Source organism: Leptodactylus fuscus, chromosome 5 (assembly GCF_031893055.1).
Source record: "Leptodactylus fuscus isolate aLepFus1 chromosome 5, aLepFus1.hap2, whole genome shotgun sequence".
Taxonomy (NCBI): Eukaryota; Metazoa; Chordata; class Amphibia; order Anura; family Leptodactylidae; genus Leptodactylus; species Leptodactylus fuscus.
In genome coordinates this window covers 185,102,669-185,122,401 of record NC_134269.1, presented here as the reverse complement: position 1 = coordinate 185,122,401, position 19,733 = coordinate 185,102,669, and the positions used below count along the sequence as shown (strand labels likewise).

At 44.7% G+C, this 19,733-nt stretch overlaps 1 protein-coding gene across 2 annotated transcripts in view; it reads left to right on the top strand.

Annotated features, from left to right (window-relative positions):
• The window catches only part of LOC142203820 (proton-coupled amino acid transporter 1-like), a 57,454-nt gene that overhangs the window by 35,505 nt on the left and 2,216 nt on the right, over positions 1 to 19,733 (top strand). For both annotated transcript variants that reach the window (XM_075274888.1, XM_075274889.1), the window contains exons 9-10: positions 4,050 to 4,216; positions 4,914 to 5,083. In XM_075274888.1, coding sequence (XP_075130989.1) covers positions 4,050 to 4,216; positions 4,914 to 5,083 — 337 coding nt within the window. The remainder of the gene's footprint in view (positions 1 to 4,049; positions 4,217 to 4,913; positions 5,084 to 19,733) is intronic.

The window sequence follows — 19,733 nt, the reverse complement described above, 5'->3', positions numbered from 1 at the left end:
CAGGTATAATTGAGATGCTACAATTTACAACAGCGCAATGGTTTTTGAAATGACAGCATTTCCACTTTGGATATTTTTATATTTTTTTTGCATTGTGTGGATGGATTAGCCAGAATTCCATCCACTTTGCAGGTACTGGAAAACAATGCGGTTAAAGGGATTCTACCACTAAAACACATTTTTTCTTCTAGTTACCACGTCGGAATAGCCTTTAAAAAGGCTATTCGTCTCCTACCTGTGGAAGTGCTCTCCGCCGCGCCGTTCGTTCAAAATACCGGTTTGTACCGGTATGCTAATTAGTTCTCTCGCAGCGATGGGGGCGTCCCCATCGCAGGAGCAGCGATGGGGGCGTCCCCATTGCAGCTCGAAAACCGACCGCAGCGCCGCCTCTCTGGTCTTCTGTATCCTCCCCTTGCTTCTTCAGCATCTGTCGGACGCCCAGGCATAGTGCGGGCACCGCAATTTTGCGCATGCGCAGTACGTTCGGCAATCTTCGCCGAACAGAGCGTACTGCGCAGGCGTCTGACAGACGCTGAAGAAGGAAAGGGGAGGATACAGAAGACCAGAGAGGCGGCGCTGCGGTCGGTTTTCGAGCTGCAATGGGGACGCCCCCATCGCTGCTCCTGCGATGGGGACGCCCCCATCGCTGCGAGAGAACTAATTAGCATACCGGTACAAACCGGTATTTTGAACGAACGGCGCGGCGGAGAGCACTTCCACAGGTAGGAGACGAATAGCCTTTTTAAAGGCTATTCCGACGTGGTAACTAGAAAAAAATGTGTTTTGGTGGTAGAATCCCTTTAAATCACGGTGTGGGACTGCGGTCTTAAAGAGGACTGATATAAGTGAAAAGCAAAAAAAAAAACCAAACAAACAAAAAAAACTCCTTGTTTTGCTGCAATGAAAATAAGCACCCCTCCAATCTCATTGCTAGGGAAGCGGCTGTTTGTTTCACTTGGGGTTCAGAGGGAGCCCCTCCCTTTGACAGACCTCTCAGTTTCTTCACTTGCTATTTACGGCAACATCTGATGGTTAAAACACCCACCAGTTGAAAAGATTTGTGCATTTATGCAAAGTTATATGTAAATTAGTTTATTTGCACCAATAGATGGCAACAATTGATTTCATAAGAGAAAATAAGATACTTAAAGGGGAAAATTAGAGCTAATTTACATATAAAAGTATTTACATAAAAAATTGATGGTAAACTGATCAGGAGTCACAGTGGTAAGGATGCGTGATGCACTTGGTCCTCTTTAACCCCTCAGAGAGGTTACGACCTCTTGGTGCACATAAGCTAATTTACACCTAACTTTCGGGGGGGGGGGGGGGGGGGGGGTGAAATCTGTTTAACTGATGGATGGAATATTTAACAAAAAAAAAAAATTCAGAACAGGGGTGCAGCGGATATGAACAAGCAAGTGCAACCACAGCATCTTTAGAGGTTAGTCAGAGCAGTGAGCTCAGGAAGTGTGGGGGATTTATTGTTTTTAGTGTTGTGTGTTTGTCGGGTTTTTTATTTTTGGTAAAGCTCAGAAAGGGTTAAATGAATACAACGCTTACCAATTCCAGGCCACTTCCAAAACTACCCCTTCTCCTCCCCAGTCTCTGCACTTCAAAGTTGCCATCCCAGCACAATCCATGATATTAACCCATTCTGGGCTGTTTCAAAAGAAAACAAACAAACTTTTTGGCTGGCCGACCCCAGCCCGATAGACGGAGAGAAGCCTCTCCATGCTGTTCAATCTAGTGGTAGATACTTCAGTAGCCATGCAGTGTAATTGTCCGCACTCCACTAGATGGGACTGGAGATTGCTTTTTCCTGTGTGATTGGATTCCATGTGAATGACTGCTTTAGTAAATGACAGGGCACGGGGCTAAATTACACTATAGGGATGTGCCATATACTTAGTATGACCAGCACATGGCATATTTGTAGTAGCGCTCGTATTGAAGGTAAAATGAAGGCGCTAACAGATCCTTGTAATAAACTAAAAAGCAGATATGTATAAATAAGAGACGTGAGATTGCTCAGATCCTGTAAGGACGTGGAAGAGCCTGTAATAAAACCTCCTGGCAGTGCAAGCCATGTGCCTATACAATTGTAGTATTTTATCTTCCACCTTGAAGCCGTTCAGATCTGTTCAGAAGGTAAAGATTCCTTCATTCTGGCCACTATGCAATTACAGTATATTAAAAGAGTAGAAATGGTGAACACAGCCATGTCCTCCTCTTCAAGCTTTTGACTTTTGCCCTCATAGTTTGTAAGGTAGACTCTGGGGGGGTTTATAGAATCTATAAGACCTATATAATTATAGAGGACTTGTCAGGACGGGTCACAAGAATGATGGGCTTTCCATCTCAGACATTTATGGCATGTCCTTAGGATAAGCTATTTGTGACTTCTAGATGTAGATCCCTTACCTGTCTCAGAGCGGGAGGTCAGGGACTTCTATGCCAATGCTATGCATGCAGAGTTCTCTCTATTCATTTCTTTGGGAGTAAATCGGGACAAGGACCCATGCATGGTTACCTCTCCATTCACATTGGCTATGGACCAAATTGGTGCGGGGCCCAGAGGAGACATATATGGCGACTGTACACATTATACTAACGTCTTTCGAACCTGATAAAGTTACATTAGTTATTTGACCAATGCTGCCTTGTGGAGAAAGATAGCGTTGAGCAGTATAGCTTCACATCTTGATATTTTGCCATCCCATCTAGTTTTTCCCACCAGGGAGAATCTGATCTTTAGAAGTTACTGCACATCTGTATCTTGTCTGTGTAGTGTAACATGGTAATATTAAGAAGGTCAATCCCTGGACAGGTCTAATAATTCTGGGTGAGATGGGTTAATGCTTCAGACTGTGAGATGAGATTTTCCAGGTCTGCTCTGAATGTAGTGTAACCAGGGCTCCTGGCCGGCCAGTGTTGCAGGCATTACAAGCCCTAACATATGCCGTTATGTAGTGATCTGTACAACAGAGCTAATTGCATGTTAATTACCCAAAACTGATAGGTCAGAGGGGCCTGGAGCAGAAAGCCGACAGCCATTAAAACCAAGGGTCATTACATGAAGAGCAATGTAAATTCTGATCATACTGGAAATTCTGATCATGCAAAAAATAAATATATATATATATATATATATTTATATATATATATATATATATATATATTTTATATATCTTTAATGTTTTTTTAATTGTTAGATGTGTTTTATTTCTTTCTAGGCTTAGCTAATAATTGACTGGCATCTAGTATCTCTTTTCTCACTGAGGTTCTGCAGCAGCTGAGGTATGTAGTACTGTACACCAGCAACTGCAGAACCTCATTGACAACGGAAGGACCTGCTTCATGTCAATTAAGATGACAGTAGGATTTACAAGGAAATCCGGTAAAAATGTCATCGGCCACCAATGATCTTGGACCGCCACTGATTTATTTAATGAGCGGGACTATATAAAGGACTTTGAGGTTAAGGCCCCACGTAGCGTGCAACAGCCAAAACTGGGTAAAACTGCGGCAGAAACGCATTGGGATTTTTCCTGAAGCACTTTGAACAGCAAGTCTGCAGAGTTTTCCCCTGTGAACGTTTTGCATCTATTCTACCAATAAAAACGCTACCTTTTCCTTAGATATAATTGACATGTTGTAATTTCCATGGCAGATTTTCTGTGACGTGTGGATGGGATTAGCCAGAATCCCATCCACTTTGCAGGTACTGGAAAATGCCACTACATTGGGCCCCAGCCTAGGGGTATGTTTTCTAGCTGATTTTAGTGAGGAAGATAAGTCATTGTCAATCATAGTGGGAAAACTGATATCTTAGTCCCATTGTGATCAGCATGCCAAACCAAGCAAAAACCTGATGCTCTACCATGGTATTCTGTGTAGATTTCACAGCCAGAATGGATTTTACCAGTGTGAGTACCCCTCCCTAGTGGAAATCCATGCAGGTGTTGTCCTTGGTTGGATTTGTGCTGTGGTAGTGCTAAGTACCAAGTAATATTACATCTATATGTTTATTCATTCACATTTTCCAGGTCTTGCCCCTGGAGAATAAGATGAAGATCCCGCATCAGTTTCCTGTTGTGCTGTATGTTGGTATGGGATTCGTAACACTTCTCTACATCAGCATGGGAACACTTGGCTATCTGCGATTCGGCTCAGATATCCAGCCCAGCATAACGCTGAATTTGCCCAATTGTTGGTGAGTGTTCTCGCTACTCATTTAGATTTGAAGGCCCTATAGCCAATCTGTGGTGTATGATGATCTGTTAGGGGTATACTATTTATTAAACGGTATGTCCACCTATGGAAACAGATTTGTTAAGTTGCTTCATTGCATCTAAAATAAACTTTGCTTTATCATTTAATAAATATTGGTTTGTGTCTACAGATCATATGCAGACCTTTGCTTTTCCCATTCTCCTACTTTTCTGTGAACATGGAGAGAGTCATGAATATAATCTGCTCAGTGGAGGCAGCCACTTTGATCTTCACCACCGTTTTGCCCTATGTGAATGGAGCAGTGGTCACCTTATGCCATTCAGAAGTACAACACTTGCCTGCACGACCACTGCTCCATTCAGATGGGTGAAGGTACAAGGGACCCCTGTTCTGATGATCAGTGGAGATTAAAGTGATCAGACCCCACAAGTCACACACCTTTTCCCTGTGGATAGGGGATAGGGCATACCTTCTGAATAAGTCATAGACTTCTAATATGGGCATATGGGAATACCGGTGAACCTGTGCTGCATATGATGTGAATAATGCTATCAGAAAGTTCTCAGTGCTGCACAGTCTTCTGCACAGTCTCAGTGCTGCATTATCTTCTGGTGTACGGTGTATTTTTCTGACAAGTCTCACTGGAATTCTCTCCACTTTTTTTTTTCCTCCTACAGGTTGTATCAGTCTGTGAAGTTGCTGTACTCCTTTGGAATATTTATCTCCTTTGCATTACAATTCTATGTGGCTGCAGAAATCATAGTCCCATCAGCCACCTCTCGAGTGGGTGAACGCTGGGTGTTGTCCGTCGACCTTTCTGTGAGGGCAGCTCTAGTTTGTGTCACATGTAAGTTCCTTTTCATTTTATATAATGGTATCCTGTTAAGTCATTTCATGATGTAGTCCCTATTAATTTTTAGCAAATTATCTTGCAGTAATATAAAGTTTTATGTATAGGAAGAGAAAACTAATGGTGTTTGTCATAATAGGGAATAGGGACACCACAGAGGAAGTTCCCCTCCCCCCACACTCAGGATCTCCTCCCCCCCTCCCCCCTCACTCAGGATCTCCTCCCCCCCTCCCCCCTCACTCAGGATCTCCTCCCCCCCTCCCCCCTCACTCAGGATCTCCTCCCCCCCTCCCCCCTCACTCAGGATCTCCTCCCCCCCTCCCCCCTCACTCAGGATCTCCTCCCCCCCTCCCCCCACACTCAGGGTCTCCTCCCTCCCCCCACACACAGGATCTCCCTTTATGAACCCAGTGGAGGTAGAGATGATTGATTCCAGCTAGGAAGAAGACAGGACGCAAAGCTCTTTGGTGTGCGAGATCTTCTGAACTGGCCCCACAGCAACTGTTTATTTTATAGTAACAGACCTTCTCATTTAAAACTAAGTTCCGTCCAATGGAAATTATACTTTAAGGTGAGGCTTCCATTCAGAATTGCCATAACATATGACACCTCCATATCCATATATTAAATATATAGAAACCACACAGAGAACACTTTGAACACAAAAAGAAGTTTTATCTTTTGCATGCTCTGACTGTAGGTGCGGGACATCTGGAGTCCTCTAATCAGCATAATACCTACAAGAGAAATTGTGTTTTTATCCTTTACATTAACTAAATGGTTAACTACGTGATCAGTGGCAGAAAAGGTTGGATAGAGCCAGAGGCAGCCCCAATCGAGTGTTCATACTGATGACATAACTACAGGATACAACAGGTGTTGAACCCCAACAGTTCATCTGTACGATAAAATGATTTCGTGCTGGAAAACCCCTTCAACTAGCGGCTATCCGTTTGCCTCAAGACTTGGGTTGTGGTTTGTTTTTTTTTTGTTTGTTTGTTTTTTTGGCATTACCTGAAAGATATTAGTGTCTTTGGACCTTCTTCACATAGCTGTCACTAAGCAAATTAGGAGGTGACCCTGACAACACACCAAGCACCGCATTGTAAACAGCTGAGTTTTTTTAGTTACATTCTACAATGACTTGATCTAGTATATTACAACATTTAGGCCCAGTTCAGACCTGTATCCCACACACATGAGACTCTCCTCAGCATAGAACGCTATGATGTAGGGAGTTTGGTTCAGCTGCGGTACACAAACATGGTTTCTCAGACAGCGCATGACCATCTGAATTGGACCTTACTGATAAAGTGCTTTAGTGTTTGTATAAGATATGAGGGTATTCGTAGTGGACCTTCCTTTATACGCTATACAGAGTAGTCCCTGTAATCTGACAGACAGGAGATGCAGAATCGTCCAAATAATGTGAATGGTACAAACTATGTGTTAAAAGGCTTAAAGGAGCTCTGTGGTCAAAACGTATGACCTGTGCGTGTGTCTAATGCAGAGCCTGAGGGGCAGTGCATGACGCTGAGAATCAAAGAGCACACATGCAAACAGCAAAAATTCCTGTCACATTCTCTCAGGCCCTTAACCCCTAAAGAACCATATTTTTCAGTGGAGCCATTTTGGGGCGTTTGTGTGTGTGTGTGTGTGTGTGTGTATATATATATATATATATATATATATATATATATATATATATATATATATATATATATATAATATAATCAAATCAAAAAATGCTTTATTGGCACGTCCGAATAGGTATTTGGCATTGCCAAAGCTAGTAAAGTGTGTGTGTGTGTGGGGGGGGAGTTGGGTTGGGTGGGTGGTGGGTATGGGGGGGGGTTTGGGTTATAACAGTCCATGGAGTCTCATCTTCCTCTTCGTTGGTGACTGCTATATGGGGGGGGGGGTTGGAGGTGGGGTGGGGCAGGGCGGTTGGTTTGGGGTATAACAGTCCGTGGAGTCTCGTCTTCCTCTTCGTTGGTGACTGCTATATGGGGAGGTGGGGGCGGGGCGGGTGTTTTGGGATAAATATAATAGTCCATGGAGTCTCATCTTCCTCTTGTTTGGTGACAGCTGGACACGTATTGGGCAGCGATCTCCACAGTGGCTTCTTCTTCTCCCAGTAGGATGTAGAGTTCCCTCTTCTTGTCTGCAGATGTGAAGTCTGGGATGTGGGCCGAGAGTCTTTGGTAGTAGACGGCCCTCACAGCTGAGTATTTGGTGCAGTGTAGCAGGAAGTGGGTCTCGTCTTCTAGGACCCCCTGGTCACAGTGCTGGCACAGTCTCTTCTCCCGTGGCTTGTACGTCTGTCTGTATCGCCCCGTCTCTATCTCTAGGTTGTGGGCGCTCAGTCTGTATCGGCTCAGGGTCTGTCTGTGCTTGGGATGGCGTATTCTCTCCAGGTAGGTGGCCATGGTGTAGTCCCTTTGTAGGGATTGGTACACGGTGAGTTTCTTGGAGTTATTTATTTCATTTCTCCATTCTTCAATGTACCGCTCTCTGTTTGCCTCTGTGGTCGCCTTTATTTCGGCCTTGGTTATCATCTGTTGGTGTTTTTGGTTTGGTGGTTGGCTGCTGTTTGGTTGGTGAATGTCTGGTTTGCTCTGGTGGCTTAGCCATGCTTGGTGGTGGTAGGAGTCGGGCTTGCTCACCTGGATGTGTGCCTGGAAAGCTAGCGCCCTCTTCTGTATGGTGAGCCATAGGGGGAGTCTGCCTAGCTCTGCCCTGCAGGCTATGTTGGTGGTGTTGCGATGGACATGGAGCAGGTATTTGCAGAACTCCAGGTGGAAGTTCTCTGTTGGGCTGGAATCCCACTTTGACTGGTCTGGGTAGGTGGCTGGGCCCCAAACTTCACTGCCATAGAGAAGGATCGGGGAGATGACTGCGTCAAATATCTTCAGCCAGTACTACTGCTACTGGCGTCAGGGGCCCGTCCAAATTTTAAAATGGGGGGGGCCCGGGCCGGCAGCAGTCATTGAATGTCCCGTTTCAACTCAGATCTGTGTCCAGAGGACGCAGATCTGAGTTGAGCACATACGCGGCTGAAGCGAGGAGCTGACACAGGTCGCCGCTGACACTTCACCGCTGCCGCCTCTCTCGCTGACACATATGCGGCTGAAGTGAGGAGCTGACCTGTGTCAGCTCCTCGCTTCGCCGCTGCCGCCTCTCTTGGTGACACATATGCAGCTGAGCCGGAACCCGGCTCAGCCGCATATGTGTCAGCGAGAGAGGCGGCAGTGGCGAAGCGAGGACACAGGTCAGCTCCTCGCTTCAGCCGCATACGTGTCAGCGTCAGCGAGAGAGGCGGCAGCCGCATATGTGTCAGCGAGAGAGACACCCAGCGGCGAAGCGTGGAGCTTACCTGTGTCAGCTCCTTCCTTCAGCCGCATGTGTCAGCGAGAGAGACGCGCAGAGAGCGGCGTGGGAGTGGAGGAGAAGGTAAGTTTAATGTGGAGGTGGAACATGAATCTGGGGGCAGATGAAAGAGAGGACGGCATGACACTGTGGGGACATGAATCTGGGGGCAGATGAAAGAGAGAACGGCATGACACTGGGGGCTGATGAAGGAGGGGACGGCATGACACTGTGGGGACATGAATCTGGGGGCAGAGATGGAGAGGACATGAATCTGGGGGCAGAGATGGGGGACATGAATCTGGGGGCAGAGATGGGGGACATGAATCTGGGGGCAGAGATGGGGGGGACATGAATCTGGGGGCAGAGATGGGGGGACATGAATCTGGGGGCAGAGATGGGGGGACATGAATCTGGGGGCAGAGATGGGGGGACATGAATCTGGGGGCAGAGATGGGGGGACATGAATCTGGGGGCAGAGATGGGGGACATGAATCTGGGGGCAGAGATGGGGGGACATGAATCTGGGGGCAGAGATGGGGGACATGAATCTGGGGGAAGAGATGGGGGGGACATGAATCTGGGGGCAGAGATGGAGGGGGGACATGAATCTGGGGTGACATGAATCTGGAGGCAGAGATGGAGGGACATGAATCTAGAGGCAGAGATGGAAGGGGGACATGAAACTGGGGGCAGATGAAGGGTGTATATGAAACTGGGGGAGAGATAGAGGGGGAACATATAATTTACGGGTGACTGTCGGAGGATTATACTGTGTGCGGGCACATGAAAAATTAACGAGTGGTCGGAGTCAACACAAAAGTGGGCGGGGCTAAATTTGCCGCGGCGCGCTGCACATTTTGTCCCTCTTTTAGTTCTTCAAAAGTTGGGAGGTATGGAGATGGGGGGACTCAATCTAGGGGCAGAGATGGAGGGACATGAATCTGTGGGCAGAAATGGAGGGGACATGAATCTGGGGGCAGAGATGGAGGGGACATGAATCTGGGGGCAGATGAAGGGTGTATATGAAGCTGGGGGAGAGACGGAGGGGGGGACATATAATTTACAGGTGACTGTAGGTGGATTATACAGTGTGCGGGCAAATGGAAAATTAATGAGTGGGCGGAGTCAACATAACAGTGGGTGGGGCTAAATTTCCCGCGGCGCGCAAAGCAAAAAATGGCGGGGGAGGGGGGGTGGGCCCAGACACTTAGGCTGTATGGGGCCCCAAAATTCCTGATGGCGGCCCTGTGTGTGTATATATGTGTGTGTGTGTGTGTGTGTGTGTGTGTGTATATATATATATATCATTTTGCTTTGTTTTTTTGTTTTTTTATTACTTTTTTTTTTGTTTTTTTTATTAAATGGGTGATGTGGTTTGTTTTTACTCTTTAAAGAAGTTTTAGGCTGCCCTTATGATTTCATCAGTACTACGCAGTGACATTTTGCAGTGCTGATGGCCAGACAGAGGGAGCCTTTACGCTTTCATGGTGTAGTCACTTTTGTCTGTGGCATCTAAAGTGTTAAACTGCCTGGATCAGAGCTAGTTTCAATTCTAGCGCTGTATTGGGAATCTGACTACATTTTACGCTGAGGTCCCACCACAAGTGTAATACACTTGAGTCACAACAGGTGAGATGCCCTGCCAGGTATTGGTATTAGTTTATGGGACAAAATGGTGGTGACAGGTTCCCTTTATTTTCCCCACCTATGAAGTGAATGCCTCTCCTGTTCCGATCAGCTTCCTTTATGAAGCTATAGGTTCGCCCAGTATAGGTCCGTGCATAAGCTCTTTCAGTTATGGATGAAACCTCCGGATCTTCACAAGACCCCCGGCTGTGACCTGAACAAGCGGCCTGAACATCTTCAGCTAACAGGGCAAAGGTCAGTAAGATAAGGGAATGGCCAACTGTATCTTATATTATGACCTCAGTAAATGATTGTATATCAAAGCTATTATTTTTAATGCATTTTCCAAAATGCTATATAGCTGTGAATAAGCCTTTAATACACTTTACATTTCTTCTTCTGACTGGCGGTGCCTTGTCCTTTACCCTCTGGACCAGAGATGTAATGCATCACTTTCCCACTTCCTGGCCCTCAATCTCCCCAAGCTTTTCTAGACCTAAGAGCACCAGTCTTGCCCTAGTTTGCCTCATAAGCTTTCAGCATTTCAGAGTAACCCTATGAATGCCCACCAAAGCTATCGGAGCAGAAAAGAGACAATGATATTATTTGACAGGTCCACCCCTTTTCGATGGAGTGGGGGAAACCTATGAATATTTTATGCCTCGTGTTCTATGTGTGAAGTGAAAGTGAATGAGCAAATTGAAGATGTCTCCAATTGCAGATACTGACAGACGTCTTTTAGGATGGTATTTCTGGGTCTTAAAGGGGTTGTCAGTCATTTTTTTACAGTCTTTAGGTGGCTAAAATTTAAAAAACAAAACAAAACCTCTATCTGGTCCTCCGTTTCCAGCAGTTGCTGCTGTTTACAAGCCCTCTGGCTACATTGATCACCACTGACATCAGCCAATCACAGGCCTTGGTGGTGGTGATGTCACACGGGGCATCTTATTCCTCCTGTGTGACTTGAGATTGAGATATTATAATTTATTTTTTTTATATAGGACCCATCTCTTGGGACCATCTGTTGTGGTAAATAATTGTTTTCCTCCTGAAATTACATTTCTGGAGCATTCCTCCTGGAAATGCATAAGTTGACAACAGGGTGTTACATCTTCTCTACACACTTTGATAATGTCTGAACAGTACTGACAGTGTTGTGTATTGACCCTTTATTGACAATATTGAAGTATTCACATGTCTGATTTTTCACTCCCTCACAATTTTGCACCACTTAGTAAGGAATTGGTATAATAGAATTCACTTAAATTGAGCTATATCCATTTCAATATGACCTGTTAAAGCATATGAGCATCATACAAGGGAGTTCCAGGTTCTGAACACAACTCTATGGGCCAGAATGGGATGCCTCTGTTGAATGTTTGTTCTCAGCAGACAACTTTCGTCTGCTGGGCATTTTGGTAAATGCTCAGTATTGGGCTGGATTTTTAGGAATGACAGGTAGGATTGGTAGTGGGACCTGTCATTCCATTCCACCCCCCTCCAGTCTACACTTTGGGGATGTTCCGGCAGCGACTCAGCTGCAGAGAGTCTCCTCGTCAAGGAGGCTTAAGAAGTCAGCTCCAGCAGCAACACTTTGGGCAGAGCTTGGCTGGAGAGCAAACAGAGAGGTCATATTTTTGGAGCTGTGTCCTGAATGATTCTACTGGCTTTTGGATTTCTGTTATTCTAGGTGAGGTAACCTATTCTATGTTTAGTTAGAGCCTAGCTGGGAAGGTATTTATTTTTGTATAGTTTCCTTTTGTTGCTGCACTATATTTTTGAGTGAAAATAAACTCTACCTTTGTTTTGAAAATCACATTGTATACATTTTATAAATTTGTTTTCATTTTGCATAGAGAAATAATGATTTGATCCCGTACCACCCATAAAGAGTTAGACTCTCCTAATAAACTTGTTACCCCTTCCCACTCTGCACCGTACTATTATGCTGTGCTGAGCATTATGTTCGCACTAAGCGCCATAATAGTACTGAAGAGTATTGCCGTGTTCACTGTACCCCTAGATGAATTCTTTAAGAGGTCTAGTTTCAAAAATGGGGTCAATTCTGGGGGTCTTACACTGTTGTGGTACCTCTAGGGCTCTGCAAGTTTATGTTTTATGCTAAATTTCCAGTTTACTGCTTCTATAAACTAAGAATAGGCCTTGACACTTAGTGGGTTAACCTGACCTAAAATATGCAGCTTTTCCCTGTAGCTTTTCAGGTCTTATATATTCATAGAGTGACAAGTCCTGTGTTTAGATAATGGATCAGACACATATGAAAAGCTTTCTTATTGATGCACCAGAGCTGGAGATTCCCATAGGAGTTTCTATAGTATTAATGGAAATCTGCCTCAGTGTGGAGGGGCCGCGCACCACTCTACTCTTCCCTCTTTCCTTGTCCGTAGGGGCACAGATCACGACATCCTGTGACAGTCCATTGTAGTCATTTCTTAGCTGGTCCATAAGATTTTTGTTTTTAATAACTTATTTTTCTTAAAAGAGGACTCCGACCATATCCTTAGACTCTGTACTTGGTTCTGTGGTCACTACCTACATGGGGAATGGTTCTGTGAACCCTGGTATGCATTAAAAGCAAAGCTGTGTTGGAAATGGTAAAAAAGCGAGGAAGTAAGGATTGAGCATGCATGTGCCTTTCTCTTGCTATTACAGTTTCTAGGAATTGCTATTACGATAGCTGAGAGAGCCGCAGGTTGGAGACCATTGCTCTAGACCAGGGGTAGGGAACCTTCGGCTCTCCAGCTGCTGTAAAACTACAACTCCCAACATGCTCCATTCACTTCCATGGGAATTCCAAGAACAGCAGAGCAAGTGTGCATGCTGGGAGTTGTAGTTTTGCAACAGCTGGAGAGCCGTACGTTCCCTACCCCTGCTCTAGACTATAAACAAAGGTTATAGGACTGATGGGAGCAGAGTCTCAGAGGATGATATAAAACCTATGGTATGAAGAGCCTTTTAAAGAGGTCTCCTGCTGGATCATATGGACCTCCTTGAAATCTAAAAAAAAAAAGTCACATAAGTGTGTGACAGAGCATATAGAAGAGTGTATAGTGTTAAAAAGCATAATTACTATTATTATTCTGCTATCCCCTATCATCCAGCAGGTAACCACCAAAATCTTCACGATCATAAGGATGGAAGTCCCCGTCCCCTATTTCAGGGTAGTTCTTGTCACACATGTGCAGCTGCTCCCTTTAGCTCTACAGGACTGCGGAAGAGAAGCCGAGTACATTACACAGTCGTCTCTGGCAGTCCCATGAAACTGAATAGATCATCAACACAAATGGGTAACCGCTACTGCGTTTTAGTGAGGAACCTGGGGACCCCATTTCTATAAAGTTCCGGCGTCTCGTGCAGTCAGGTCTAGCCCCTTATACTCTGTTCAATAGATTTGTTGTTGTTATCAGAAAACCCCTTTAAGTCATACAATGGCTATGGCCACCAATACATTTTCCCAGCCTTCCTAGACCTCTGAACAACCATGGTACGTGCACACTTGTATGTGAGTTGTCTCCCGCATTTTCAGGAAAAATTTATTTCCCATGGAGTGATCCTTTTCTTTATTTGCTTTAAGCCTGGTTTGGATAAGATGCAAAGCAATGTAAGAAAATAATTCTGCATTATTTTTCATTAGTACCCTGCCACTGATGTTCCCCTTCGCTAGGAGAGCGTCTTACGCTTTACTGAGTATTTGATAATGCGTTTTTAGATGTTGCGCAAAACCCTGAAGGACATAGCAGAAATTTCCATTTGATGCACTACAAATGATTGTATTGGCTTTAGAGAACAATTCCCAGAATGGTGCAGACCTCTGAACCTCCACATGTAACCTTCCTATGGTGTCAGAACTTCACTTAATCCCATTACGAGCCTGTCAGACTTGATGTGTAAATTAGATGCAAGTACCATACGTTGCTCTCCTTGCCACTTGCCCTGTCACTTCCCATAGAGCGAGTCTTCCATTATTGTATTGATTAATGCCTTTCTCTCCCTTTCCCCTTCCACTTTGCTTTTGGACAGTTCTGTATTTTAACCAGGACTTCACATTAATCTTGATATTGTTGTTTAAAGTCAGACCTTTTCCTAGGGAATATTCATAAATCTGCCCCTATAGAAGGTGAAACCCAGCCTATTCCAGCTAGTTGTACTTTCTGACTTTGAGAAACCGTCCAACAGTAAATTTCTACTGCAAAATCCCCGTCACACAAGCACACGTGACCCTGAATGTGACATTAAAGGGAGACTCCACTTCCACACTGCATTCGCCATTCTTCTATTTCACTACACAACAAAGAAGTGAATGGCCTCCAACATCCACCCAGATACAACTTCCTATCCTTGTTACAATCGCCAGCCGCAGTCTGTACACTACAATGTAAAGTCATGATAGTAATGGGTAGATAAGACTTGGCATTGTCCATATACTGCTCTGGTGGTGTTCAGTCCCGTCTTCTTTCCTGCTGCATTAGAAGATTGTAGTGAGCGGAGATTGATTATAAAGTTGTCTTCTCCTCCACGACTTGTCCAGGCAGTGACCGCAGTGGCCTCTATCCATTAGGTACGGACAGGATATTCCCTTCCATGTGCATTACCTACTAATCCACTTCACTTCATTACTTGCTGACTCCCACTGGATCTTTTACATTATGAGAGGTCGGAGACCTTGTTTCTATTTTTTTCTGTTCTGCATTATGCCTTTTTTGTTTTATTGCTTTGGTTTTTACAGTTATTTATTTTTTTGTCAGCAAAATTCTCAGCTAATTCTACAAGACATGGCGTATTGGTTTAATGAATTTCAGAAAACCACTAAAGGAATAGTCAGAATGCACCCAACAATTTGGCATTTCATTGGGGGACATCTGTAAGTTCATTCTCCTTCAGATGACTAAAACGCATGCACATTGCAGCCCCATGGGGTGGCATCTGCATGTGCTCAGATCTTCAGGATAGTGAAGATCTCTGTACATTTATTCAGGCTGTCGGTGAGGACTATGTTTCTGAACCTTTTTTTTGTCAATACAGACATATGAAAAATTATTAAAGGGGTTTACCGGGATTGTAATATTTAGGTCACTAATATCAGATTGGTGGGAATTCAGTGTTTTGGACCCCTACTCATTGGTTGCTTGTAGAACCCCATAGCATTACGAGGAGTGGATACTAAGTATAGTGACTTGCATTGCGTAGAGCAGGGGTTCTCACACTTTTCCAGCATGTGAGCTACTTTATAAACTGACCAAGGGATAAGATCTACTACCCACTTCTTGTGGGCGGGCTGGGGCAGGGCCTGTGGGCGGAGCATGAGAGCAGGAGATAGCTCTCCGGTGTCTGCTTGTTCACAGCGCAGGCTGAGAATCATCTCTGGACACTGGCAGGTCGGGGCCTTGCACTCGTTCGCAGTCAGGGCTGTGGCAGCCCCGCATGCCAGTGTACGGAGATGACTCTTAGCCTGCGCTATGAACAAGCAGCACCCCGGCTCCCTTCATCCCTAAAAGCGGGGAGCGTGTCATCCCCCACAGCTGCTGCTGCCTGGCCTGCAAGTGTCCGGAGTGCTTGTTCACAGCGCAGGCTGAGAGTCATCTCCGGACACTTGCAGGCAAGTCCTGCAGAGACTGGGGATCCCTGGCTGCATCCCGCGATCGACCGGTGCATCGCGATCGACGTATTGAGCACCCCTGGCCTAGAGGCTGTGCTTGGCTTTACAGCTCAGCCCCATTAAAGAAGTCACGTGACAATAGAAGATGATGTCACTGGTCTGAGTGCTCACCCGAGGTCCTGGTTATTGCACCTCCACCCATCAGATATTAATGGCCTGTACTAAGAATACTTTAACTCTCAGTATAATATCCCACTTTTTTTTTTAAATTATTTTCATCTGTCACTTGTCTTAAAGAGGACCTTTTACCGATTGGGGCACAGGCAGTTCTATATGCTGCTGGAAAGCTGACAGTGCGCTGAATTCAGTGCACTATCGGCTTTCCCGATCTGTGCCCCGGGTAAAGCGCTATCGGTCCCGGTACCATAGCTCTTTACAGTCAGAAGGGAGTTTTTGACAGTTAGCCAGGGACGCCCTTCTGCCCAGCAGCGCCTATCGCGCTGTACTGTGTGAGCGGGGAGGTACGCCCCCTCCCTCTGCTCACACAGCTCGTCCATAGACGAGTATTATCAGGAGGGGAGGGGGCGTTCCTCCCCGCTCCACAGTACAGCGCGATAGGCGCTGCTGGGCAGAAGGGCGTCCCTGGCTAAGTGTCAGAAACGCCCTTCTGACTGTAAAGCGCTACGGTACCTGGGCCGATAGCGCTTTGCCCAGGGCACAGATCAGGAAAGCTGATGTCAGCTTTCCAGCAGTATATAGAACTGCCTGTGCCCAATCTGATGAAAGGTCCTCTTTAAAGGGGCTCTATCATTGGGAAAAGTCATTTTTAGCTAATTACATCCTTGCATAGCCTTTAGAAAGGCTATTCCACACCTACCTTTAGTATGTAAATTGCCTCAGTGGTTTCTGAATAAGTCCGTTTTTATTCATATGCTAATTAGACTTGTGTACGATGCATCGTGCACCCCCTTTGATATTGTTTCCTATGCACAGGCTGCTGCTGATGACTCAGCTTCCTGTTTGCACACACACATCCTATTAATATTATAAATGTGAAAGTTTGTGGGTTTGTGAGTTTGGATGTTCGGATGTTTGTTCCTCAATCACGGAAAAACCGCTCGACCGATTTGGCTGAAATTTTCCACAAACATAGTTACTACACCCGATTGCGCAATAGGCTACTTTTCGTCACAATAGCGCACATACGTTTGTGCCAGGACCCCCACAAAACCCAAACTCACACACCCTCTCTGCAATCTCACACACTTTGGACCATAGCAAGCCACAAAATTCATATTGCCCTCTACAGCTTAGCCCCTAACCCCACACAATCACATATACATATACTTTACCACTTTGCCCCTCACCTTAACGATACTCCAGGAGGCGCTCTATAACGCTCCGGAGCAGCCATGTTTGCCGACCCCCACCGCTCTGACAATCCGCGACACCGCCCACCCATGTCAATACCCCTAGGCAGTCTAATAAATGCAAAAAAAAAATTTAAAAAAAGTAAAAAAATATAAAAAAAATAAATAAAAAGGCTTAAAAATTCAGATCACCCCCCTTTCCCTAGAACACATATAAAAGTAGTTAAAAACTGTGAAACACATACAGGTTAGGTATCCCCACGTCCGAAATCGCCCGCTCTACAAAGCTATACAAATATTTTTCCTGTTCGGTAAAAGCCGTAGCGGGAAAAATGGTCAAAAATGCCAAACTGCCATTTTTTCACTGTTTTGATTCTGATAAAAATTTGAATAAAAAGTGATCAAAGCAATAACATTTCCCAAAAATGGTAGAAGTACAAAGTACACCCGGTCCCGGAAAAAAAGACGCCTTATACATTCCCGTACACGGACGTATAAAAAAGTTACGGCTGTCGGAATATGGCGACTTTTCAAAAAATAATTTTTTTAAACAGTTTTGGATTTTTTTTAAGGGGTCAAAATGTAAATAAAACCATATAAATTTGGTATCCCCGGAATCGTAATGAAACACAGAATACAGGGGACATGTCATTTTGGTTGTACAGTGAACGCCGTAAAACCAAAGCCCATAAGAAAGTCGCAGAAATGCATTTTTTCTTCCAATCCACCCCATTCTGAATTTTTTCCCTGCTTCCCAGTACATTATATAGAATAAATAATGGTGGCATCATGAAGAAAAATTTGTCCCAGGAAAAATGAAGACCTCATATGGCTCTGGGAGCGGAGAAATAAAAAAGTTATGGGGTTTAGAAGGAGGGGAGTCAAAAACGAAAATAAAAAAATGCCATCGGCGGGAAAGGGTTAACTTCACATACTTCTGTCCCAAAGTCACTATGTAAAGTTTATACCAACACCGTATATATAGCAGCTCAAATACAAATTAACTTCAACACAAAAGTCTCACGTATTCTCTGAATTATAGCAAAAACAAGATACAAAGTTACATTTCATATCCCATCCCTTATACACACTACGAAAACCTTACCCACGCCTGTATATACCCACTGCTACAATCACCGCAGACGAAGTCGCGGGTACCAGCTAGTAGGAGATAATAGCAGAGACGAGTGCTGCTGGGAACTTCCTGTGCTGGCAGGAAGCTAATTAGCATATGAATAAAAACCACTGAGGCAATTTACATACTAAAGGTAGGTGTGGAATAGCATTTCCAAAGGCTATGCAGGGATGTGCTTAGTTAAAATGACTTTTCTCAGTGATACAGCCCCTTTAACTTGTTGAGGGGTTGTCCAGGTCTGTGATACTGAGCTCTACTTCCTATTTCCTCTTCTCAAAAAGTGACATCTTGTCTGTTGGTCACATGGCCATGCTACAGCTCAGCCCCAATGAAATTAACCCATTTATGCCTAGTGTTCCATTATTACAACTGAAAAATATATAACCTCCGGCATAAATTGGTTAATGGAGCTGAGCCACAGCATGGCCATATGATCAATGGACATAAAGGTTTTTTTCCTGAGAAGAGAAGTAGTGCTCAGTATTACTTCAGTGTCATAGTTAGCCTGCTTCTTAAAGGGGTTGTCCAGGACTAATATACAGTCCTATGAAAAAGTTTGGGCCCCCCTATTAATCTTAATCATTTTTAGTTCTAAATATTTTGGTGTTTGCAGCAGCCATTTCAGTTTGATATATCTGATAACTGATGGACAGAGTAATATTTCAGGATTGAATTGAGGTTTATTGTACTAACAGAAAATGTGCAATATGCATTAAACCAAAATTTGACCGGTGCAAAAATATGGGCACCTCAACAAAAAAGTGACATTGATATTTAGTAGATCCTCCTTTTGCCTCTAGTAGCTTCCTGTAGCTTTTAATCAGTTCCTGGATCCTGGATGAAGGGATTGTGGACCATTCCTCTTTACAAAACAATTCAAGTTCAGTTAAGTTTGATGGTCCCGAGCATAGACAGCCCGCTCTCAAGTGATCTGAAAACAAAGATTGTTCAACATAGTTGTTCAGGGGAAGGATACAAAAAGTTGTCTCAGAGATTTAACCTGTCAGTTTCCACTGTGAGGAACATAGTAAGGAAATGGAAGACCACAGGGACAGTTCTTGTTAAGCCCAGAAGTGGCAGGCCAAGAAAAATATCAGAAAGGCAGAGAAGAAGAATGGTGAGAACAGTCAAGGACAATCCACAGACCACCTCCAAAGAGCTGCAGCATCATCTTGCTGCAGATGGTGTCACTGTGCAACGGTCAACAATACAGGGCACTTTGCACAAGGAGAAGCTGTATGGGAGAGTGATGAGAAAGAAGCCGTTTCTGCAAGCACGCCACAAACAGAGTCGCCTGAGGTATGCAAAAGCGCATTTGGACAAGCCAGCTTCATTTTGGAAGAAGGTCCTGTGGACTGATGAAACAAAGATTGAGTTGTTTGGTCATACAAAAAGGCGTTATGCATGGCGTCCAAAAAAAACAGCATTCCAAGAAAAACACTTGCTACCCACTGTAAAATTTGGTGGGGGTTCCATCATGCTTTGGGGCTGTGTGGCCAATGCCGGCACCGGGAATCTTGTTAAAGT